The 24,815-nt window shown below is 39.7% G+C and overlaps 1 protein-coding gene across 2 annotated transcripts in view; it reads left to right on the top strand.

The window, feature by feature from the left end:
* CDK5RAP1 (CDK5 regulatory subunit associated protein 1) overlaps positions 1-24,599 on the top strand; it is a 53,632-nt gene extending 29,033 nt beyond the window's left edge. The window contains exons 11-14 of one of the 2 annotated variants that reach the window (XM_046680061.1): positions 841-971; positions 9,891-10,040; positions 15,487-15,627; positions 23,166-24,598. In XM_046680061.1, coding sequence (XP_046536017.1) covers positions 841-971; positions 9,891-10,040; positions 15,487-15,627; positions 23,166-23,246 — 503 coding nt within the window. In that variant the 3' untranslated portion in view covers positions 23,247-24,598. Of the gene's footprint in view, positions 1-840; positions 972-9,890; positions 10,041-15,486; positions 15,628-23,165 lie in introns of both variants that reach the window. The other variant, XM_046680062.1, reaches the window with a different exon arrangement.
* The last annotated feature ends 216 nt before the right edge of the window (positions 24,600-24,815 follow it).

Below are 24,815 nucleotides of genomic sequence, written 5' to 3'. Positions count from 1 at the left end.
TTAAAGAGATTCCTTTTCTATGGTCTTTGTGTTTCTGAGCGTAAGAGAGAGACTTTGTTCCATCTTGCTAGCTGGCAAAGTTATGGTTTAAATTAGTTCTGATTTGGGGCAGTTGAGATCTTTGAAACTGTGTACTTAAGGGTAATTCCTTTTCTCTTATCCCAACCCTGACACTTTTTTCTCTTTTCTCTTCCTCCTAATACAATTACTCTGTAGTCTTTTAGTTTAGATTTGGTTGACAATGTCTATAATTTTTTCCAAATTTCAGATTATTGTACCTGTGTTACGCATACATACTGTCATTTTGAGTGTGGAGGTTCTCTGTGCTGCAGTTTCCTCATCTACAAAATGGAGTTAATAGTACTCACCTCATTGGATTGTTGGGATAATTAAATAGATTAAATGAAATAGACTGTAAAGTAGAGTGTTTAGTAAGTATTCAGTAACTAGTAGTTATTGCTATCTTAAATGAACATTGTGTTAAAACTAACTTCAAAAGTATATGTTTGTATGAGGCAGTGCCAGGTTTTCATTAGTAAAAGCAGGACCAGTTTGAAAATGTGGACTTCTACCATGTCTGTAAATCCGACATTTGAAGTGAAAATCCCCTTTCTGGTGCTGAGGGGAATGTGGACTGAGAAGCCAGGCTCTGGCATGGGAACACTGTAGACAAGCAAGGCTATCCCACTTGCTCTATAAGTGCTGTTCTGCTTAATCTGGGCTGGGTATCTCCAGGGGAGGCCTTATGATTGCTCTCCCTCCTTCTCTAACCCCCAAGTGCCAAAGGCTTCTCTTGAAGGTAAGCAGCACTGACGTGCTGTCCTTTGTTGTGTGTCACAGGTGTGAGCCTCAGCAGTGATTTCATTGCTGGTTTTTGTGGTGAGACAGAGGAAGATCACCTCCAGACGGTCTCTTTGCTTCGGGAAGTTCAGTACAACATGGGCTTCCTCTTTGCCTACAGCATGCGACAGGTGAGCCCTGGGATGGTGCAGGAGCTACTTCTGTGCTGAGACTGATGTCATTCCTGACCAGTGTCTGTTTCAATGTAGACAACTGGGAAGAAAAGAAAGTGGCAGCTTGGCAGCCCTTGAGAAACCACAAGGATCTTACCATTAATTTCTTTACTTTTTCTAATCACCCTGTCTACTATTTTACACAATTCAGCAATTTGAGATGAAAAATGATTACTTGTGCCAGTATTCCTCTTCATTAGAATATTTTAAGTTATGGTTAGGGTGTTTAGAATTTGAAGGTGGAGGGAGAGACACTGTTGTTTTTACAAGAAACCTAAAATCACTTCTCAACATGTAGAACTTCTTTTTTGGCCTACAGATTTGATTTTACAGAGGTACCTTGTTGCCCTCACAGCCTGCCTCAGCTGTTTTTAGTTTTCATTTTCTAGGCCAAGTGAACCCACCAATACCCACTTTAGAGATTGTCCTATAACACAGATTCCTTGGAAAACAAAGCAGAAGGAGATGAGAAAGGAAAGGGAGGGTAATACATATTTCTTGTAGAGAGGCGATAGTCTTGGTCTGCTGCCATTTTCTTGATGGTAGGGATGAATTCGCATGGGTCACTGCTCTTCCCCCCAGTTGCCTCAGGGGCAGCATGCCTTGTGTTTGGGCTGGAGGCTGAGGGGCCTCTGGCCAGGGTGCAGTGGAAAGCTGACTGACGAATGACTGAACCCATGACCTTGGCCACCACTGTCACCCAGCTGCCATCAACCAAGCTAATTCATGTCTGTTAAAGCCCATTGCCTAGTGTTCTGTAGACACTGTAAGTGAGCCAATGTCTACATTCATGTCTCTTACAGAACTATTTCAGGGATGAAGCTTCAGCGAAGCTGTTTGGTTCCATTTTGCTTCTTTTCTGTATCACAGATATGCATGAGAAAGTCTGTATAGTGCTTGAGTTGGGAAATGGGTTTTCAGTGTGTGGTAGAAGCATATCCTATGGGCACTGAATATGAGTGTTCACTTTGGGATCTAATTCCTAGGTTAGGGTTACAGTTATAGAGACTTAATCAAGTGGCCTAGTAGATGAGAGCAAGCCCTCAAATTGTGCCTCTCTCACTTAATAACTATGCGACCTTGGGAAAGGTCCCTGGTTTCTTCATCTGTGAAATGTGGATAACATTAGTACCAACCTTATCAGGTTATTTTGAGAATTATCATTTTGAGGATGATATGTATAAAGCATTTTGAGTAGTGCTTCGTAATAAGTGCACAATAGAGGTAAGTTGTTGTTAATAATAAGACAGAATAGAATAAATCCTGTAAGAGAATTCTATTTTAGAATTTTCTATCCATTCTCCATTTTCCTCTGTGGAAAATGTAGTTCTCTCAAAGGCAGATTGGTTTGAATGTCCAGACTTTGGTGTATAGATTTTTCTCTTATTCCATACTTTTGTTTACCTCAGTGGTTCTCCAACTATATTATGAGTCCATATACATAAAGTAAAGACATTTATATTAACATGTATGCACAGTGTGGTTTTGGATGATTTAAAGGCTTTTCAAGGACAAATTTCTTTTTTTATGTCTAGGTAATACATACTCACGGTATAAAATTCAAAAGGTTGATGCAGTGTGCAGTGGAAAGTAGTAGTTCTTCCTTCTTCCTAGGTTGTCTGGTTTTTCAGTTCCTTCCCTGAAGGCACTGCTCTTAGCAATTTCTTCTATAACCTTCCAAAGACATTTCATGTATTTATAAACATATTTATATGTATTCTTTCTACACCAAAGTTCTCATACATGTTAATCTATACCTTGCTTATTTCTGTTAAGAGTGTATTTTGGAGAGCAGTCATATCAGTACATATAGAACTATCTCATTATTTTATTATATTGAGGTCATAATAGTTTATAACATTGTGAAATTTCAGTTGTACACTACTATTTGCCAGTCACCCTATAAATGTGCCCTTTTATCCCTTATACCCACCCCTTGACCTCCTTCCCCTCTGGTAACCACTAATCTGTTCTCTTTGTCCATGTGTTGGTTTATCTTCCATGTATGAGTGAAATCATATGGTGTTTGTCTTATGTTGTTTAACATAATACCCTCCAGGTCCATCCATGTTGTTGCAAATGGGACAATTTTGTCTTTTTTTTATGGTTGAGTAGTATTCCATTGTGTGTATATATACCACATCTTCTTTATCCAATCATTAGTTGATGGGCACTTGGGTTGCTTCCATGTCTTGGCTATTGTGAATAATGCTACAATGAACATAGGGGTGCATAAGTCTCTCTGTATTGTTGATTTCAAGTTCTTTGGGTAAATACCCAGTAGTGGGTTAGCTGGGTAGTATGGTATTGCTATTTTAAATTTTTTGAGAACTCTGCATACTGTTTTCTATAGTGGCTGCACCAGTTTACATTCCTACCAGCAGTGTATGAGAGTTTCCTTTTCTCCATATCCTCTCCAACATTTGTTAAAATGTCTTGGTGATTATAACCATTCTAATGGGTTTAAGGTGATATCTTAGTGTAGTTTTGATTTGCATTTCCCTGATGATTAGTGATGTTGAATTTCTTTTCATGTGCCTATTGGCCATCTATATATCTTCTTTGGAAAAATGCCTATTCATATCCTCTGACCATTTTTTGATTGGGTGGTTTGTTTTTTTGTTGTTGAGTTGTGTGAGTTCTTTATGTATTTTGGAGATTAATCTCATGTCAGATATATGATTTGCAAACATTTTCTCCCAGTTGGTGCACTGTCTTTTCATTCTGTTTTCTTTGCCTTGCAGGAGCTCTTTAGTCTGATGATGTCCCACTTGTTTATTTTTTCTTTTGTTTCCCTTGCCTGAGTAGACATAGTATTGGAAAAGATCCTTCTAAGACCCATGTCAAAGAGTCTACTGCCTATATTTTCTTCTAAGAGTTTTATGGTTTCACGTCTTGCCTTCAAGTCTTTGATCCAATTTGAGTTAATTTTTGTTTATGGTGAAAGGTAATGGTATGCTTTCATTCTTTTGCATGTGGTCGTCCAGTTTTCCCAGTGTCATTTTTTGAAAAGCCTTTCCTTTCTCCTTTATATGTTCTTAGCTCCTTTGTGGAAGATTAGTTGTCTGTGGATGTGTGATTTTATTTCTGGGCTTTCAGCTCTGTTCCATTGACCTGTGTGTCTGTTTTTGTACCAGTATCATGCTGTTTTGATTACTGTAGCCTTGTAGTACATTTTGAAGTCAGGGATTGTGATGCTTCCAGCTTTGTTCTTTTTTCTCAGGATTGCTTTAGCTCTTCTGGCTATTTTGTTGCCCCATATGAATTTTAGGATTCTCTGTTCTACTTCTCTGAAGAATGTCATTGGGATTCTGATTGGGATTGCATTGAATCTGTAGATTGCTTTAGGTAGTATGTATATTTAAATATATGTGCATGGAATATCTTTCTGTTTCTTGGTGTCATCTTCAATTTCTTTCACTAATGTTTTATAGTTTTCAGTGTATAGATCTTTCACCTCTTTGGTTAAATTTATTCCTAGATATTTTATTCTTTTTGTTGCAATTGTAAATAGGATTGTATTCTTTCTTTAAAAAAATATATATATAGTTTTTGAGGCAGATTACCTCTGAGCTAACATCTGCTGCCAATCCTCCTCTTTTTGCTGAGGAAGTCTGGCCCTGAGCTAACATCCGTGCCCATCTTCCTCTGCTTTATATGTGGGACACCTACCACAGCATGGCTTGACAGGCGGTGCCATGTCCACACCCGGGATCCAAACTGGCGAACGCAGGGCCACCGAAGATGAACGTGCGCACTTAACCACTGGCCACCGGGCTGGCCCATGTTCTTAAATTCTCTTTCTGCCACTTCATTGTTAGTGTATAGAAACACAACTGATTTTGTTGCAGCTTTTTTTCCTGCAAGTTTATCATATTCATTTATTATTTCTAAAAGTTTTTTGGTTGATTCTTTAGAGTTTTCTCTATATAAAATCATGTCATCTGCAAAGAGTGACAGTTTCACTTCTTCCTTACCAATTTGGATCCCTTTTATTTCTTTTTCTTGCCTGATTGCTCTGGTTAGGACTGCCAATACTGTGTTGAATAAAAGCAGTGAAAGTGGGCATCCTTGTGTTGTTCCTATTCTTAGAGGGATAGGTTTCAGCTTTTCTCCATTGAGTATGTTATTAGCTGTGGATTTGTCTTATATGGCCTTTATTATGTTGAGGTACTTTCTTCTATAGTCATTTTATTCAGAGTTTTTATCATAAATGGATGCTATATCTTGTCAGATGCTTTCTCTGCATCTATTGAGATGATCGTGTGGTTTTTATTCCTCATTTTGTTAATGTGGTGTATCACATTGATTGATTTGCAGATGTTGAACCATCCCTGTGTCTGGTATAAATCCCATGTGATCGTGGTGTATGATCCTTTTAATATATTGCTGTATTCAATTTGCTAATATTTTGTTGAGGATTTTTGCATCTGTGTTTATCAGTGATATTGGCCTGTAGTTTTCCTTCTTTGTGTTGTCCTGTCTGGCTTTGCGATCAGGGTGATGTTGACCTCGTAAAATGTGTTAGGAAGTGTTCCATCTTCTTCAACTTTTTGAAATAGTTTGAGAAGGATAGGTATTAAATCTTATTTGAATGTTTGGTAGAATTCTTCAGAGAAGTCATCTGGTCCTGGACTTTTGTTTTTTGGGGGGTTTTTGATTACTGTTTCAATCTCTTCACCTGTGATTGGCCTATTCAGATTCTCTATTTATTCTTTTTTTTTTTTTTTTAAAGATTTTCCCCTTTTTAGTTTTTTTTTTAAAGATTTTATTTTTTTTTCCTTTTTCTCCCCAAAGCCCCCCGGTACATAGTTGTATATTCTTCATTGTGGGTCCTTTCTAGTTGTGGCATGTGGGACGCTGCCTCAGCGTGGTTTGATGAGCAGTGCCATGTCTGCGTCCAGGATTCGAACCAACGAAACACTGGGCCACCTGCAGCGGAGTGCGAGAACTTAACCACTCGGCCACAGGGCCAGCCCCATCTATTTATTCTTGATTCAGTTTTGGGAAATTGCATGAGTCTAAAAATTTATCCATTTCTTCTAGATTGTCCAATTTGTTGGCATATAGTTTTTCATAGTATTCTCTGATATCCCTTTGTATTTCTGTGGTATCCATTGAAATTTCTCCTCTTTCATTTCTAATTTTATTTATTTGAATCTTCTCTCTGTTTTTCTTAGTGAGTCTGGCTAAGGATTTGCCAGTTTTGTCTATCTTCTCAAAGAACCAGCTCTTAGTTTCATTGATCATTTCTACTGTTTTTTGGTTTTGGTTGCATTTATTTCTGCTCTAATTTTTATTATTTCCCTCCTTCTGCTGACTCTGGGCTTTGTTTGTTTTTCTTTTTCTAATTCTGTTAGGTGTAGTTTAAGATTCCTTGTTTGAGATTTTTCTTGTTTGTCAAGGTTGGACTGTATTGCTATGAATTTCCCTCTTAGGACTGCTTTTGCTGCATCCCATGTGAGTTGGTATGGTGTATTTTCATTTGTCTCCAGATATTTTTTGATTTCTTCTTTAATTTCTTCAATGATCCATTGGTTGTTCAGTAGCTTGTTGTTTAGTCTCCACATGTTTGTCACTTTCACAACTTTTTTTCTTATAGTTGATTTCTAGTTTCATAGCATTATAGTTGGATTGATATGATTTCAATCTGCTCACATTTATTGAGGCTTCCCCTGTTTCCCAACATATGCTCTGTCCTTGAGAATGTTCCATTTGCACTTGAGAAGAATGTGTATTCTGTTTTTGGATGGTGTGTTCTCTATATATCTATTAAGTCCATCTGGTCTAGTTTTTCATTTTATTCCACTATTTTCTTGTCCACTTTCTGTCTGGATGACCTATTCATTGATGTTAGTGGGGTGTTAAAGTCTCATATTATTATTGGGTTGTTGTTAATATCTCTTTTTAGATTTGTTAATAGTTACTTTATGTACTTTGGTGCTCCTGTGTTAGGTGCATATATGTTTATAAGTGTTATGTCTTCTTGGTGGAGTGTTCCTTGGATCATTATATACTGCCCCTCTTTGTCTTTCATTGCCTGTTTTATTTTGAAATCTGCTTTGTCTGATGAAAGTATGGCAACACTGCTTTCTAATGTTTGCCATTAGCTTGGAGTATCTTACTTCCCTTCATTCTGAACCTGTGTTTGTCTTTAGAGCTGTTTCCTGGAGGCAGCATATTTTTCCTCGTTTTTTAATCCATCCTGCCTCTCTGTGTCTTTTGATTGGAGAATTCAATCCATTTACATTTAGAGTGATTATTGATATATGAGTGCTTAATGCTACCATTTTATCACTGGTTTTCCAGTTCTGTATTTCCCTTATTTCTCATCCCGTGTATTTTGGACTGCCAATTCAGTTTGGAAGTTTTCTATGATGGCTTTCTCAGTTTTCTCTTTATTTATCATTTGTGTCTGTGTTCTGATTATTTGTTTAGTCATTATCATGAAGTTTGTATTAAAAATCTCGTAGATGAGATAGTCCATTTTCTGATAGCCTATTTCCTTAGTTTAGCTGATTCCATCCCTCTCCTCTTTCCCTTCTAAGTTATTGTTGCCACAACTTCTTCTGTCTTGTCTTGTGAGTTTGTAGTTAAAATGATGAAATTAAAGTTATTTTTGATGTTTTCCTTCCCTTATCTTTAATGTTATAATTAAGGGTTTGCTAATCTATTCTGATAGAGAGTTGCAATTTTCTGATTTTTGTCTGCCTATTTATCTCCTTGCTCAAAGCTTTCTAAACCCTTTATTTTATTTTTTTTTCAGGTTTGAGACCTTTCTTGATCATTTCTTGTTTTTTGGGGGGCTGTCTTGTGGTAGTGAACTTACTCAGCTTTTGTTTATCTGGGAAAGTTTTTGCTTTGCCATCATATCTGAAGAATATTTTCCCTGGATAGAGTATTCTTTGCTGAAAGTTTTTATGTTTCACAATTTTAAATATATCATTCCACTCTCTCCTAGCCTGTAAGGTTTGTGCTGAGAAATATGCTGAAAGCCTGATAGGGGTTCCTTTGTAAGTTGTTTTCTTCAGCCTTGCTGACCTTAATATTTTTTCCTTGTCATCGACTTTTGCTAGTTTTATTACTATATGTCTTGGAGAAGGTCTTTTTACATTGATATAATTAGGAGTTATATTAGCTTCTTTTACTTGTAATTCCAGCTTCTTCTCCAGGTTTGGGAAGTTCTCAGCTGTTATTTCTTTGACCAAGCTTTCTGCTCCATTCTCTCTCTCTTCTCCCTCTGGAATACCTATCATCTTTATGTTGCATTTCCTAATTGAGTCAGATATTTCTCAGAGAATTTCTTAATTTCTTTTTAGTCTTGTTCTGTCTCTTCCTCCATCTGCAGCATTTCTATATTTGTCTCCTCCAGAGTGCTCATTCTTTCCTCCATAATATCAGCTCTGTTATTCAAGGATTCCTGATTTTTCTTTTTCTCATTCATTGTATTTTTCATCTCCAACATTTCTGATTGGTTTCTCTTTATAGTTTCAATCTGTTTCGTGAAGAATTCCCTCTGCTTGTTAATTTTTTTCCCGATTTCATTGAACTATCTAAATTTTCTTTTAACTCATTGAGTTTTTTTATGATAGCTGTTTTGAATTCTTTGTCTTTTAGATTATAAATTTCTGTGCCTTCAGGATTGATTTCTGGGTGCTTGTCATTTTGCTTTTGGTCTGGAGAATTAACATATTTCTTCATACTGTTTGGTGGGGTGGATTTGTGTCTTTGCATAGTGAGAGTTTCCGGTTGCAGATTCCACCTGCCACCACTAGGGGAGGGGGTCAGGAGCTGTGTATTCTGAGCCCGCAGCTATCCCTGGTGTCTGTGCCAGTCCTTTGGAATCTACGCTGACAGAACCCATCTGTGATTGCCTGCTCACAGCTGCTGCTTTTCTAACGTATGCACAGGTGCTCTGGTTGGGGTCACTTGCTCTGGCCACTTGGCAGAGCTGGAGTGCTGGGCAGGGGGAAGGGCACTTTCTTTCACCTGCATGATCCCGGGGGTGTTCTCACTCTGTCCTTGCTATCTGCCTTCCTGGGGTTCTGGCTTGACGAAGACAGCACCGCAAATGCTTAGCCTCCTCTGTGTGGGGCTTTCCCATGGCTGGGAGGCAGCTTGGGGAGCGAAGGCGTTCCCACGGAGAGCCTCCTCCTGCTCCCTCTTATCTCAGAGCCACGCATAGTCCTGCTCAGTAGATCGCTGCTGGGGAGGGAGAGGAGATCCCCTTACCTCCTTCCACTTCCTCCTGGGGGTTCCAGCACCTCCACCTTCAGACATATGGCTGCGTGGGTCTCTCAGACATCTTTTGTTTTGTGTATGTCCTCTCTTGGTTTACAAATGTCCTTTTCGGTGTATCTTATGGGGGAGATTCTGAGGGAAGAGCCCACACTGCCTTGATGCTGATGTGTATCCTATCATTCTTTTTAATAACTGTGTGATATTCTATTGTGTAGATAAACCATAATTTGTTTTACTGGTTACCTATTAATAAACATTTAGGCTGCTTTGCATCTTGTGTCTTTATAAACACTGTATGTGAGTTATTTAGTATATGTACACATGTAACTTTTATCCTAAGGATATCCTAAGGATAAAGGTTACCTTTGTATTCTATAAAAATATCAGCAATTTTGAGTTTATGGTTTTCATGTACTAAATTTAGAATTTAACCCTTGTAAAAATGCGACTCTACTGCATAGTTAGGTTTTTCTCTTAGATGGCTCCTAGAGCTAGGGAACCATCCTGGCATGGCTTGGGATTCTGTACATATGTCTGTGAGTTGCAGGTGGAATGAACATGGTCACCCTCTCTGCTTCAAGACTGGATTCTACCAGTCCTTGGTCACCTCCATCTTCTTCCTTTTTGTTTTTGTAGAAGACACGGGCGTATCACAGGCTGAAGGATGATGTTCCAGAAGAGGTAAAATTAAGGCGTTTGGAGGAACTTATCACTGTCTTCCGAAAAGAAGCAACAAAAGCCAACAAGACCTCTGTGGGTTGTACCCAGCTGGTGCTGGTTGAGGGGGTGAGGCCATATATATATTTATATTTTTTGTTTGTTTGCTTTTTATTTTTTAAGACCCAGTATATCTCCCTTTATTTAGATCTTCTTTAATTTCTTTATGACTTTTTGTATTTTTCAGCACACAGATCCTGTACATGTTTTATTGGATTTGCATCTAAATATTTTGGGTTTTTTTTTGAGCTATTGTAATTACTATTTTTAATTTTGGGTGTCCATGTGTTCATTGCTATTATATAGAAATAATTGATTTTGTTTACTTGTGACCTAGCTGAATTCACTTAATAGTTCTAGTAGGTTTTGAGTAGTTTGCTTGGAATTTTCTGTGGAGATAATTATGTCATTGTAGTCTTTCTTCCTTCCTGATGGCCCAGGTTCCTTCTTTTATTGTTTTCTTTCTGTTTAGAGAATTTCCATTGACACTGGCAGCAGATTCAGTTTTCATTTGTCTTAGGATGTCTTGATTTCTCCTTCATTCCTGAAAGATATTTTTGTACTTGGTGGAAGGATTAGGGAAAAATATGTCTACGGCATCTTTCTGGAAGCAGTATTATGTGTATATTTTTAGAATCAATTTTATTGTCTGTCTTCAATGCTTTTTTTTGTGTTTCCTTTTCTTTCTTTCTTTCTTTCTTTTTTTAGCCCTGAGCTAGCATCTGCTGCCAATCCTCTTCTTTTTGCTGAGGAAGATTGGCCCTGAGCTAACATCCATGCCCATCTTCCTCCACTTTATGTGTGTGACACCTGCCACAGCATGGCTTGATAAGCGGTATGTCGGTCTGCACCTAGGATCTGAACTGGTGAACCCCATGCTGCTGAAGCAGAACGTGTGAATTTAACTGCTGCGCCACCAGGCCGGCTCCTGTCTTCAATCCTTGTTTTAGTTACACTTACTTAGACATGTACTGCATTTCAGGAAGTTTGGGTTTCCGGTAGCTTCTATTGTAAAGCTTGGGAGCCTGGCCCTCATTTACAGCACTAAAGAGACAGGGTATGAGGTGAGTTTGGAAACCTGACTTTTTGTGAAGCTGCATGCTGCAGCCAGTGGAGAGAAGGGGAAAGAGAGAGACATGGCCCTTTCTGTGCCTTCCCCCACGTCCTGATTTGAGAGAGTCCTGCTTCCTTCCTTAGGATATGGCAGCATCAAAGCCACCATTTGCCTGGTAATTGTGCTTGTTAGAACTCTTTAGTAGTGAGTAACAGTGGGAAATCTGTTCAAGTCATTCAGCCTAAGCCAGAACGAATTCTATCTTGTACAAGACTTCAGGGATGTGTGTGGAGCCCAAGGGCAGGAATACTGCCAGGTGTCTGGAAGGGACTACCAGCCTTGGGAATCCCTTGTGGCTCAGACTTCCTGGTCTCCTCTTCAGGCCAGCTTTTCTTGCTACTTCATCTGTGTGGCAGAGTACAGCGGCCTTATAGTTCCTGTGTTTCACTTTGTAGTTCTGGTTATTCACAGACCAAAGTTGTGTGTCTCAGCCCCAATTCACATTTCCAATATAGATATAGAGAGAGTAGTACAATGGATGCCCAGATACTCATTAGCCAGCCTTAACAATTGTCAATGCAATGTTAATCGTGGCTAATCTTGTTCCCTCTCTTCTGCCCCCACTGAGTTTTTTTGAAGCAAGTACAAGACATCATATTATTTTGTCAGTAAATATTTCAGTATATATCTCTAAAAGGTAAGACTCTTTTTTTTAAAAAAAAAAGACAATCCTATTATTATATCTGAAATAATTGACAGTAGTTTCTTAATATTATCAAATATCTAGTCAGTGTTCCAATTTCCCTGTTTGTCTTATAAATGTTCTTTTACAGTTGATTTGTTCAAATCATGGAGCCTGAACACACTCTCTTTTTAAAAATTTGTTGTAAAACAATCACATACTAATAGACAAATTGCAAGTATAGTACAAAGAACTTTTTTTCTTAGAATCCATTTGAGAGTAAGTTGCTGATTTGATATTCCTACTCCCCCAAATACTGTAGTGTGTGTCTGATACAAACGGACATTCTCCTACATAACCTAGTCCAACCATCAACATCAGGAAGTTAGCCTTGTCTGATTACTACCATCCAATCCTCAGGCCCCATTTAAGTTTCCCTACTTGTCTCAGAACCGTCCTTTGTAGGAAAAGGATTTGATTCAGTCTCACATGTTTCATTCATTGTCATGTCTCTTTAGTCTCCATTAGTCTAGAATAGCTCCTTAGTCTTTCTTTGGCTTTCATAATCTTGACACTTGAAGATGATAGGCCAGTTATTTTGTAGAGTGTTCCTCAATTTGAGTTCATCTGATGAGTTTTCTCATGATAAGATTCAGTTTATGCAATTTTAGGCAGGAATACCAGAGAAATGTTGTGTTCTTGTAATTGTATCTTATGAAGTGACATACAAGTTTTTTCTTTTGCCTTTTTTGTACTTTTTTTTTATTATATATTTTTTATTAAGGTTATAAAAGTTAACATCTTTGTAAAATTACAGTTGTACATCATTATTAGTCATGTTGTAAGTACACCACTTCACCCCTAGTGCCCTCCCCCCACCCGCCTTTCCCCTGGCAACCACTGATCAGTTCTCTTTGTCCATATGTTAACTACCACCTATGAGTGGAGTCATACAGAGTTTGTCTTTCTCTGTCTGGCTTATTTCACTCAACATAACACCCTCAAGGTCTATCCATGTTGTTGTGAATGGGACGACTTTGTCCTTTTTTATGGCTGAGTAGTATTCCATTGTATATATATACCACAACTTCTTTATCCAATCATCAGTTGCTGGGCACTTAGGTTGGTTCCATGACTTGGCTATTGTGAATAATGCTGCAGTGAAGATAGCGGTGCATGGAACTTCTGGAATTGCTGATTTCAGGTTCTTAGGATAGATACCCAGTAGTGGGATGGCTGGGTCATAAGGTATTTCTATTCTTAACTTTTTGAGGAATCTCCATACTGTTTTCCATAGTGGCTGCACCAGTTTGCATTCCCACCAACAGTGTGTGAGGGTTCCCTTTTCTCCACAGCCTCTCCAACATTTGTCACTCTTGGTTTTGGATATTTTTGCCATTCTAACAGGTGTAAGGTGATATCTTAGTGTAGTTTTGATTGCATTTCCCTGATATTAGTGATGATGAGCATCTTTTCATGTGTCTATTGGCCATCCATATATCTTCTTTGGAGAAATGTCTGTTCATGTCCCCTGCCCATTTTGTAATTGGGTTATTTGATGTTTTATTGTTGAGTTGTGTGAGTTCTTTGTATATTATGGAGATTAACCCTTTATCGGATAAATAACTTGTGAATATTTTTTCCCAATTAATGGGCTGTTTTTTTTGTTTCAATCGTTTTCCCTTGCCTTGAAGAAGCTCTTTAGCCTGATGAAGTCCCATTTGTTTATTCTTTCTATTGTTTCCCTCATGTGAGGGGTTATGGTGTCTGAAAAGATTCTTCTGAAGCGATGTCAAAGAGTGTGCTGCTGATATTCTCTTCTAGAAGACTTATTGTTTCAGGCCTAATCTTTAGGTCTTTGATCCATTTTGAGTTTATTTTAGTAAATGGTGAAAAAGAAGGGTTGATTTTCATTCTTTTACATGTGGCTGTCCAGTTTTCCCAGTACCATTTGTTGAAGAGACTTTCTTTCCTCCATTGTTGGCCCTCAGCTCCTTTGTCAAAGATTAGCTGTCCATAGATGTGTGGTTTTATTTCTGGGCTTTCAATTCTGTTCCATTGATCTGTGCATATGTTTTTGTACCAGTACCATGCTGTTTTGATTACTGTAGCTTCGTACTATGTTTTGAAGTCAGGGATTGTGATACCTTCAGCTTTTTCTTTTTTCTCAGCATTGCTTTGGCTATTTTGGGTCTTTTGTTGTTCTGTATAAATTTTAGGATTCTTTGTTCTTACTGTTCTTTTTTTGGCAGTGTCTGATCTGCTATTATGTATTGAGTTTTTAATTTTAGATATTATATTTTTCATCTGTATAAGTTACATTTGGTTGTTTTCTAATATCCTCTACTTCTTTCCTGTGTTCTTATGTTTGTTTGAAACTTAGTTTCGTATTTGAACTTCATTATAATGGCTGGTTTAATATCTTTTTGATAATTTCATCATTGCTATCATTTCTTGGTCTATTTCTGTTGACTGACATTTCTCCTGATTATGGGTCACATTTTTTGCTTCTGGGCATATCTAGTTATTTTTGATTGGATGTTGGACATTGTGATGTTTATTTTTGAGAGTCTGGATTTTGCATTGGGCTTTGGTCTGATACGCAGTTATGGTGTTTGCAGTTCAGTTTGATCCTTTCAAGGCTTATTTTTAAGCTTTGTTAGACAAGCTTTTTAACTCTAGGGTTAGTTTAGCCTCATTGCTAAAGTGTGACTTTTCTGGAGTCACTACTGTGTGTTCCAAGGATTCAATGAGGATTAATTGGAGGTAAGTCAAATGATTCCCAGCACCATGTGAGCTCTTGGAGCTAATTAGCTGACGGTTCCCAGGCTGCTTTCTTTCTCCGATTTTATGGAGTTTCACTCCACAGAAGCATGTGTTGGTATTCAGCAAAGACTCAAGGGACCCCATGCACATTTCTGCAGCTCTTTTTCTGCTTAGCTCCCCCTCTCTAGAACTTGCTCCACAGTGTCTAGCTCTTACAAGTTCTCTGAACTCTGATGCCTCTTTTCTCAATTCAGAGAGAACTACCATGCTCTGCCTTTAGATCTCCCTCCCTGCTTTGCATTCTCTGGTCTGGCGTGTGCCTTCTCGCAGAATGCGGAGATGATTGGAGGACTCATCTCATTTGTTTTCCTTCTTTTAGGGATCACAGTCTTGCATAATCTGTTGTCCAGTATCTGGAAATAGTTGTTTCATGTATTTTTTCCAGTTTCCTGGTTATTTAAGGCTTGAGGATAAATTTGGTTCTTTTCACTTCATCATAGTTGGAAGAGGAAGACTTGTGTATATTCTAGAAGTTAACACTCTCATACTGGTTTTATTCCCCTCTTCTCGTCTTCTGCAAGTTGTGATGGAGACTCTGGCTTCGAGTCTACCTATTCATTAGGGGCAGGTGACCCAGGCCAAACAGCCCCAGAACATTACTCAGTGATTACTGTGAGACTGGGTAAAGTGACAGTTGGTTTGCTAAGCACATTACCTATATATCCTTGGCTTCAGGCCTGTTGGAGTTCTGTTCCTGCAGAAGGTAATTCTGCAAAGACTCAGTGATTGAGTCATTCATTAACATAGAGTTGTCCAAACTTTATGAAGTTTCTGTTGTGTGCTGTGTACTGCCCTTGTTGGTGAAGCAGCAGGAAACACTTACTGATTCCTTGGTTAAGGAATGCTCTATGAGTAACACCCTTGGGGATCTGAGAAAGGGAAGGCATAATTTCTGACCTCCAAGAACTGATGACTGTTACAGATTCATAAACTCTCCTCTCTTCTTTCTGCAGCACAGTAAACGCTCTTCCACTGACCTGTGTGGCCGGAATGATGGAAACCTTAAGGTGATCTTCCCTGATGTGGAGATAGAGGATGTCACTAACTCTGGGCTCAGGGTCAGAGCTCAGCCTGGGGACTATGTGCTGGTGAAGGTAAGGTGTGCTGTTGCACTTCTGGCTTGCACTGTGAAATGGGTGTTGGATTGGATAATTTCGGGGGAATGGATTTTTTTCCTGGAGAAATTCTTGAGTAAAATAAAAATCTCTTCTCAACCTGAACATTCAACCTGAGGACACCTTGAATTGAGTTTTAAACCTCTCCTAACTAATTAGTGCCTTCTCGTTTTTCTTCTCTCTTCTCCTTCCCTGAAAGGGTTCTTTCTGGGGATTTGATGAGGTTGGAGTACATAATGGTATATAGTTTCCTGTTGCCGAGAGGCCAGGAAGTGTAAGTGATCTTGAGTGAGTTGATAGTTGTCTGTGTCGCAGGTCATCATGCCCTTCGAGGTCTCTGATGCCCCAGCATCCCAAACTTACATGTCCTCCAGGTGCCTGTGTTCCTTCCCTGGAGCCGATCTAGTTGAATGGCCATGGGATTTCCCCTTTCTTCCCTCCTTCCTTTCTCCTTTTCTTCTTACATTACTGCAGGTCTGCCACTCTCATCTTCCTTTCTCTGGTCCTCATGTCCACTTTGCCCCAGATCAGAGGCTGGCAGGACATGTACTGATGAGGTAGGCAGGAGCAAAGTGCTTCTCCAACCCTGAGCTCTGGAGCATCTGCAAGAGAGAGATGGAGTAGGGGGATTCTTTTTCTGCTGATGTTGGTCAGTGTTATGTCCTCCTCCCTGTTCCTTAGTGCCTCGCCCTCTGCTCTACTGTCTGTCCTCACTCTTAGTGTCACCTTTGTTGTGAGTCATGGGAGCCATGGTCCATGGCTTGCAGCTGAGAAAGGCTCACTCCCCTGGCATGTAACTTCTTTGGGTTGGCCTGGAAGTTTATGACCACTCAGAATTTTTCTGTTCCCTCCATCTGACAAAAACTTAAAACATAATTTGTAGGTTGGGGACTTTATGATCCCACTGCCTTCTGGCCTTGTCCTGCCTGAGGATTGTCTTACTTTAAACATTAATGTGATTGATCTGGAAACAGTCCCTCCTAAGGCTTTTCCATTTATTCTTTGTTCTTTTTTATTTTGGACACTGTCTTGTTTTCTTATTTCTCTGTCTTCTGAATGTTTCTTGTTTGATTTTTAGTCACTTTCCCACAGCTCCTCCTGCTTTCTTTCCACTGTAGCTAAGGGTTACTTGAAAAATGGGATGAGATTGGTGGGCTGGGTTGTACTGTTAATATCATATTCTTTTGTAAAATGGGAAAACTTCATTTGTCAAGAAAGAGGGGGATTCTGTGTTACTTGGGACTCTTTCTTTGTTCCCAAGTGACATAAACTCCTCAGGTAAGATTTAGTGGAAGGATCAAAATGAAGGAGGAGCTGTGGAACCAGAAGTATGCTGGCTCTCTCTGTCGCTCATCTCTGCTGTTCTCATTTCTCTCCACTCAGAGTCTCTGGGCTGTTTGAGAACCATAAATCATAAATTTCACTTTCGTGCATCCCTTTCTTCTATGGTGCTTACTTGGCTAAACCCAACCCTGCTGAAAGTGGTTAACTGCTTACTGTGCATCTGCACCCTTGCAGCTGAATGTTGCTGGGGAAAAGCACACAGTTAATATGTATTACATGGATTAGGTCAGACGATGGTGGTTGAAAACTCAAAATATAGTGCTTTAAATAAGGTAGGAGTTATCTTTCTCATAAAACCCTAGATATGGAAGGTCCAAACTGGTGATTGTGATGGCTCCATGATCATCAGGAATCCAGGCTCCTTCTCTCTTTTGCTCTACTGTGTGTGGCCTCCATTCTCAAGGTCCCCTCTTGATCCACAATGGTGGCTCCAAGCCACCACGTCCGTGTTCTAGTTAGCGGGAAGGAGGAAGAAGTGAGGGGAGGGCATGCCCTCTTCCTTTCAACATTCTTTGTATGAGTTTCACATTTTATTTCCGCCGTAGTAACAGACCACACCAGGCTGCAAGGAGGCTGAGAAGTGTGTTCTTCATTCTGAATGACCAGGGGCGCAGCTAAATGTTGGGAGTTTTGTTACTGAGGAAGAAGAGGAGAAATGTTGGGGACAAGAAAAAGTCTCTGCCACATTGAACGCAAATGCATTTAGTTCAAATTCATGACCTTAAAACTCAAATGAGCACTCAGCATGGCTCTGAAATCCTTATCCTACTGTATTTCCCTGGTAAATTGACTTTCCCACTTTCTTCTTAAATCTTCCCTTACCTATACAAACTCTAGTCTCAACTGATGTCTCTGCCTATTTCATGAAACCTCATTGTTGCATCATTATTTCCACCAGCTCACTCATATGTCTACTCACACATGCTGTCTGCTCACTTGGGACTATTTAGGAAGTGTCTTCATCTTCTGTCATGCTGCCCCTTGTGCCTTCTTTTCCATTCCTTCCTATCCTCAAGAGATTTGCATTTATCTCCTTTTTCTCTTACATCTTAAACTTCATGTGGCCAAAATAGAATGAATCCTTCCCACTTTCCTGCAATTTTCTTCTTTTTTAGCCTTTCCCATCTCAGTAAATGGCACCACTCAGATGCTCAAGCCACACATGTAGGAGTCATCCTAGATACTTGCTTTCCTGCACTCCAACAGCAGCCTGTCTGTTTCAGCTCTACCTATGGAATGCATCTTGAACCTGACCATTTCTTTCCATCTCCAAGCCACCGTCATTTCTTGGCTGGCAGATTATAGTTGCCTCCTCACTGGTCTCTTGCTTCTATATTTAAAGAATGAATTATTTTATTGAATCATATCATAAATGTAGAAAATTGCCCACGTGATAAGTGTACTACTTGACGAATTATTATAAAGTATTATTGTTTATATGGTATTTCTAATACCATAATAGTTCAGTTTTGCTTGTTTTTATTGTTATAAAATTGAATCATACAATATATATTTTTGGTGCCTGTCTTCTTTCCCTCAATCTTTTGTTGTGCAATTCATGCATGATTATATTTATCCATATTATATGAATAGACCACAATTTATTTATGCATTGTACTGTCGATGGCCATTTTGGTTGTTTCTAGTTTTGTGCTATTATGAATGGAATTGCTATGAATTTTCCTGAACATGTGTTTTAGTGCACATATGTATTCATTTCTGTTGGGTATATGGCTTGGAGTTGCTGGGTCATGGGGTGTGTCCAAGAGAAATAGCCAAAGTGATTGTAGCATTTTACACTCCCACCGGCAGTGCATGAGAGTTCCAGAGGCTTCATATTCCCTGCTTCCATTCTTGCCGTCTGCTAGTCTGTCTGCCCATGGCAGTCATCATACCCTTGCTAAATCAGATCACTCACTCCTCTGCTTAAGCCTTCCAGTGGCTTGTTATTGGAGCCAAATGTAGGGTGTCCAAGGCCTTATATGATCTGTCCCAGCTACCTCTCCAACCTCTACTCTTCTTATTCTCTCTCCTCCAGCCTTGGTGGCTTTCCTTTTGCCCCTCACACCTAATTCTGGTGTCAGAGACTTTGGACATGTTGTTGCTTGGGAGGCTCTTGATCTTTGCCTGGCCACCTTCTTTTACTAGGTTCTCTCTCGAATGTCACCTCCCTGAGAGGCTTTGTCTTTACAGAAGCTAAAGCAGCTTCCCTCTGCCTTGCTCTTGTTACTTTTTACTCCAGTAGCCCATTTTATCTTTGTAGCACTTTTCAGTGCCTGAAATCATCTTTGTTTGTTTACATATTTGTTGTCTGTCTTCTCCTGAAAGTACCTTTGAGGGCAGGGAAAACATCTGTTTTGTTCATCTGGATACCTCTAGCATCTAGGACATTTCCTAGAACATAATAAGCACTCAGTAAATATTTACTAATGGACTGACTTGTTCTCATGGTAAGAAATGAGACTACGCGTTACTTTGTCACATGCTTTCAACTCTCAGAGAGATAAAAGAGCCTTTCTCACCAAATTTTGGCCATTAATATCCTAAGGAAGGATTTGACTGGTACATCCTGGATCATGGCTTACCCCTGGAGTATCAGGGCCGGGTCTGTGATGGGCAGCTCACGCTGAACCTTACCATACCAGTTAGTGCTGGGGAGGAGCCATCTCTCAAGAGAAAAGGAGAAGTAGCTATTTGGGACTGAACTATTTCGGACTTCTTAAATTATGTACATTATCTTGCATCAGATGTCTCTTCCTCCCAGGATTGGGGGCACCCAGGAACCATGCAGTCTCTGCTGGCCTGTCATCTCCCTCAGATCCCTTTTGGTCACCTCTCTGCTGGAGGCTCCACATTAAGTCCCTAAAGTACAGTCCTAGTTACCGTGCCTTCTTCTCAATTTTATTTATCTTTTCAAAGAACCAGCTACTTGTTTCATTGATCCTTTCTACTGCCTTTTTTGTTTTAGTAACGTTTATTTCTGCTCTGATTTTTATTATTTCTCTCCTGCTGACTTTGGGCTTTCTTTTTCTAATTCAGTTAGGTGTAGTTTGAGATTGCTTATTTGGGATTTTTCTTCTTTTTTAAGGTGAGCCTTTATTGTGATGAATTTCCCTCTTAATATGGCTTTTGCTGCATCCCATATGAGTTGGTATAGCATGTTATCATTTTCATTTGTCTCTAGATTTTTTTTTTAAGATTTTACTTTTCCTTTTTCTCCCCAAAGCCCCCCGGTACATAGTTGTGTATTTTTACTTGTGGGTCCTTGTAGTTGTGGTATGTGGGACGCTGCCTCAGCATGACCTGATGAGCGGTGCCATGTCCACGCCCAGGATCTGAACTGGCGAAAGCCCGGACCGCCAAAGCAGAGCATGCGAACTTAACCACTCGGCCACGGGCCGGCCCTTATGTCTCCAGATATTTTTTGATCTCTCCTTTAATTTCTTCAGTGATCCATTGCTTGTTCAGTAGCATGTTGTTTAGTCTCCACATCTTTGTTCCTTTCTCAGCTTTTTTCTTGTAATTAATTTCTAGCTTTATAGCATTGGGATCACAAAAGATGCCGGTTATTATTTCCATCTTAAATTTATTGAGGCTTGCCTTGTTTCCCAACATATGGTCTATCCTTGAGAATGTTGTGTGTGCTCTTGAGAAGAATGTGTATTCTGCTGTTTTAGGATGGAGTGTTCTTTATATGTCTATTGAGTCTAACTGGTCTAGCTTTTCATTTAATTCCACTGTTTCCTTGTTGATTTTTTGTCTGGATGATCTATCCATTGATGTGAGTGGGGTGTTGAGGTCCTCTACTATTACCATGTTATTTTTGATATCTTCTTTTAGGTTTGTTAATAGTTGCTTTATGAACTTTGGTGCTTCTGTGTTGGGTGCATAGATATTTACACGTGTTATTTCTTCTTGATGGAGTGTCCCTTTTATCATTATATACTCCCCTCTTTGTCTCTCTTTACCTGCCTTATCTTGAAGTCTACTTTGTCTGATATAAATATTGTGACACCTGCTTTCTTTTGTTTGCCATTAGCTTGGAGTATCGTCTTCCCACTCCTTCACTCTGAGCCTGTGTTTGTCATTGAAGCTGAGATGTGTTTCCTGGAGACAGCATATTGTTGGGTCTTGTTCTTTAATCCATCTCACCACTCTGTGTCTTTTGATTGGAGAATTCAATCCATTTACATTTGGGGTAATTATTGATCTATGAGGGCTTAATGCTGCCATTTTATGACTCGTTTTCCATTTCTCCTGCATTTTCTTTGTTTCTCGTCCTGTGTATTTTGGTATACCTATTGAATTATGTATGTTTTTATGTTGTGTTTCTTTGTTTTATCCTTATTTATTATTTGTGTCTCTGTTCTGCTTTTTTGTTTAGTGGTGACCATGAAGTTTCTATTCAAAATCTCGTGGATATGATAGTCCCTTTTCTGATGGCCTCTTATTTCCTTAGACTAAACTGGTTCAATCCTTTTCCTCTTCCCCTGCTAAGTTGTTTTTCTCACATTTTATTCCATCTTGTGTTGTGAGTTTGTGATTAAAATGACAGAATTATCTTTGTTTTTGGTGTTTTCTTACCTTTATCTTTAGTGCTATACTTTAGTATTTGCTAGCCTATTTTAATTTTGTCTACCTATTTATCTCCTTACTCTTTGCTTTTTAACCCTTTCCTCCCTTTTTTTTTGTCAGGTATGAGGGCCTTCTTGAGGATTTCTTGTAGGAGGAGTCTTGTGGCTGCAAACTCCCTTAGCTTTTGTTTGTCTGGGAAAGTTTTTATTTCTCCATCATATCTGAAGGATGTTTTTGCTGGATAGAGTATTCTTGGCTGAAAGTTTTTGTCCTTCAAAGATGTAAATATGTCATTCCAGTCTCTCCTAGCCTGTAAAGTTTCTGCAGAGAAATGCCCTGAAAGCCTGATAGGGGTTCCTTGTAGGTTATTTTCGTCTGCCTTGCTGCCCTTAGTATTCTTACTTTTTCATTCACTTTTGGCGGTTTCACTACGAGATGCCTTGCAGTAGGTCTTTCTACGTGGACGTATGGAGGAGATCAGGTAACCTCTTCCACATGGATTTCCCTCTCCTTCCCTAGGTTTGGGACGTTCTCTGCTATTATTTCTTTGAACGTGCTTTCTGCTCCATTATGCTCCTTTTCTTCTCCTCTGGAATACCTGAAATTCTTATGTTGCATTTCCTAATTGAGTTGGATATTTCTCAGAGATGTTCTTCATTTCTTTTTAGTGTTAGTTCTCTCTCCTCGTCTATCTTGAGCATTTCAACATGTCTGTCTTCTGTTATTCTCATGCACTCCTCTATGCTGTCCACTCAAGCATTCAGGGAATCCATATTTTGTTTTATTTATTCCATTGTGTCTTTGATCTTTAATATTTCTTACTGATTCTTCTTTATAATTTCAGTCTCTTTTGTGAAGTAGCTTCTGAACTCGTTGAATTGTTTCTCTGCATTGTCTTTTACCTTGTTGAGTTTTTTGATGATAGCTTTTTTGAATTTTTTTCATTTAGATTACATATTTCTTTGTCTTCAGGAGTGATTTCTGGGTACTTGGTATTTTCTCTGTTTTTATGCATCCTGGTATTATTTGGTTGCAGTTACCACCTCTTGCCACTGGGTGGGGGTCAAGAGCCACATATTCTGAGCCGTCTGCCTTCCACTGATATCCCAGGTGCTGGGCGGGTAGGAGGAGGGGTACTTTCTCATGCTTGCTCTTGGAGTTTTCTGGCTCTGCTCTTGCTATCTGCTCTCCTGTGGTGTTGGCTTGATGAGGTCATCCCCTGAGAAAGCTTTGCCCCTGGTAGAGGGCTTCCCTGTAGGCTGCAAGGGCCTTGATGTTCCCGTGAAGGGGCTTGTCCTCCCCCCATTGCTTCCCTCTTGGAGGCCACCCATGGTCCCAGATCACAATCTTTAGGGGAGGGAGTGAAGTTTTCTCTTACCCCATTCCACCTCCTCTGAGGGGGGTTCCAGCCTTTCCGCTGTCTGTCATATGGCTGCTTGGGTCTCAGATGTGTTTTGTGTTGTGTTTGGATGGCCTCTGTTGGAGTATGTATGTCTTTTTCGTTGTATGGTGGAGGGGAGAGATTACCGGGATAGCTCACTCTGTCATGATGCTGACGTCATTCTTACCTTGCCTTCTTCTGACTGGTTTTCTTTCAGATCACCTCTGCCAGCTCTCAGACACTTAAAGGACATGTTCTCTGCAGGACCACTCTGAAGGGCTCCTCAGCATATTGTTAACCTGAGTGGATGGCCTCAGAGTTGACGTGAGCAGTTGTTCCCAACAGGAAGGGAGATATGATTGGGCACTGAAAGAAAGAGGTAATGAAGCTTTGGAGATAAGCTGCAAGTGGTGAAGCCACATTATGTCAAATGGAAAATGCACTTCCTTGCTGCTATGTGGACAGCTTTTACAGTCATTAAATTTACCTAAAATCATCCCTTTGTCTCTCTTATTTTATTTTATTTTTGCCTTGGTTACTGTTTCTGGAATTTTCCTTACAGTGTCTGTTTTAAGTGTTTCCCAACCCAGTTTCTGCTGTGGACACTGATAACCACTCTGATTTTCTCCCCTTGGCCCTAGGAGTTAGAGACTGAAGGAGGGGAGGTGAAGAGAACCATTTGCTTGGGAAAAGCTGCTCTAGATCTTGCTCACGTTTTGGTTTGATGACAGTGACTCAGCTGCCTTTCTCCTCACTTTATTCTCATATTTTACCTGAGGATTTCCCTCATGGAGCTCTTTTTTAGCTTGTCAGTTCATTCTTTGCTGTCAACTCTGACAGCACTTGGACATTGGAACAGCGTGGGGAAATGTCATTACCTGCTAATAGGCCTGATCAGTCATTCTTGGCCCATTCACTACCAAGATTGTGTCGTTTTGTGGATTTCATGAGAAAAAATCCAAAAAATGGTAACAGAATATCTGGAGTCAGAAGGACTTTGGTTCAAGTCCCCACTCCATTGCTGAAGCGTTGTGTAACTTGAGCAGTTACTTTATTCTTCTGTGCCTTGGTTTTCTCATGTGATGTGGGGATAATAATAACATGCTTATCTCATATGCAGTTCAGGTTCAGTGAGATTGTAGCTTGCAAAGAGTTCTGCACGGTGTATGGAACATGGTAAGTTCTTATCACATGGGAGTGATCACTGAAATATTTTCCTTCTAAAATAGACTGTGTCTGTTAGGATATGCTGAGGTTTTTATTGTGTGTCTAACCATGATCTTTCCACTGACCTTGACAACCTTTGGGAACCCCAAACTGAGAACCTCTTCCTCAGGTGCTCGTTTGGCCTGGGAAGATTGGTTTCTGCTCTCAAGGTCCATTTTCTAGTGAGGAAAATATTTGTTATGGCTCTTCACCTCAGTTCTTTATTCAAAAGGCATTTAAAAAGATGTTTTGAAATTTTATTTTACTTTTTATGAAAAAGTAAAACATATATGTGGTAAATAATTGAAACAATACAGTGTGTATCTATAATTGGTCAGTTTCCCTTCTACCACTTTCTCCTAATCCTCTGGTTCCCTTTTATTTATTTTTTTTAAAGATTGGCACCTAAGCTAACAACTGTTGCCAATCTTTTTTTCTTTTTTTTCTGCATTGTCTCCCCAAATCCCCTCAGTACCTAGTTGTATATCTTAGTTGCATGTCCTTCTAGTTGTGACATGTGGGATGCCACCTCAGTGTGGCCTGACGAGCAGTGACATGTCCGCACCCAGGATCCGAACCAGCGAAACCCTGGGCTGCTGCAGCAGAGCACACGGACTTAACCACTTGGCCACGGGGCCGGCCCCTCCTCTGGTTCCCTTTT

This window comes from Equus quagga, chromosome 12 (assembly GCF_021613505.1).
Source record: "Equus quagga isolate Etosha38 chromosome 12, UCLA_HA_Equagga_1.0, whole genome shotgun sequence".
NCBI lineage: Eukaryota > Metazoa > Chordata > Mammalia > Perissodactyla > Equidae > Equus > Equus quagga.
The sequence above is the reverse complement of the archived record's forward strand: the minus strand, read 5'-3'. Positions and strand labels throughout refer to the sequence as shown.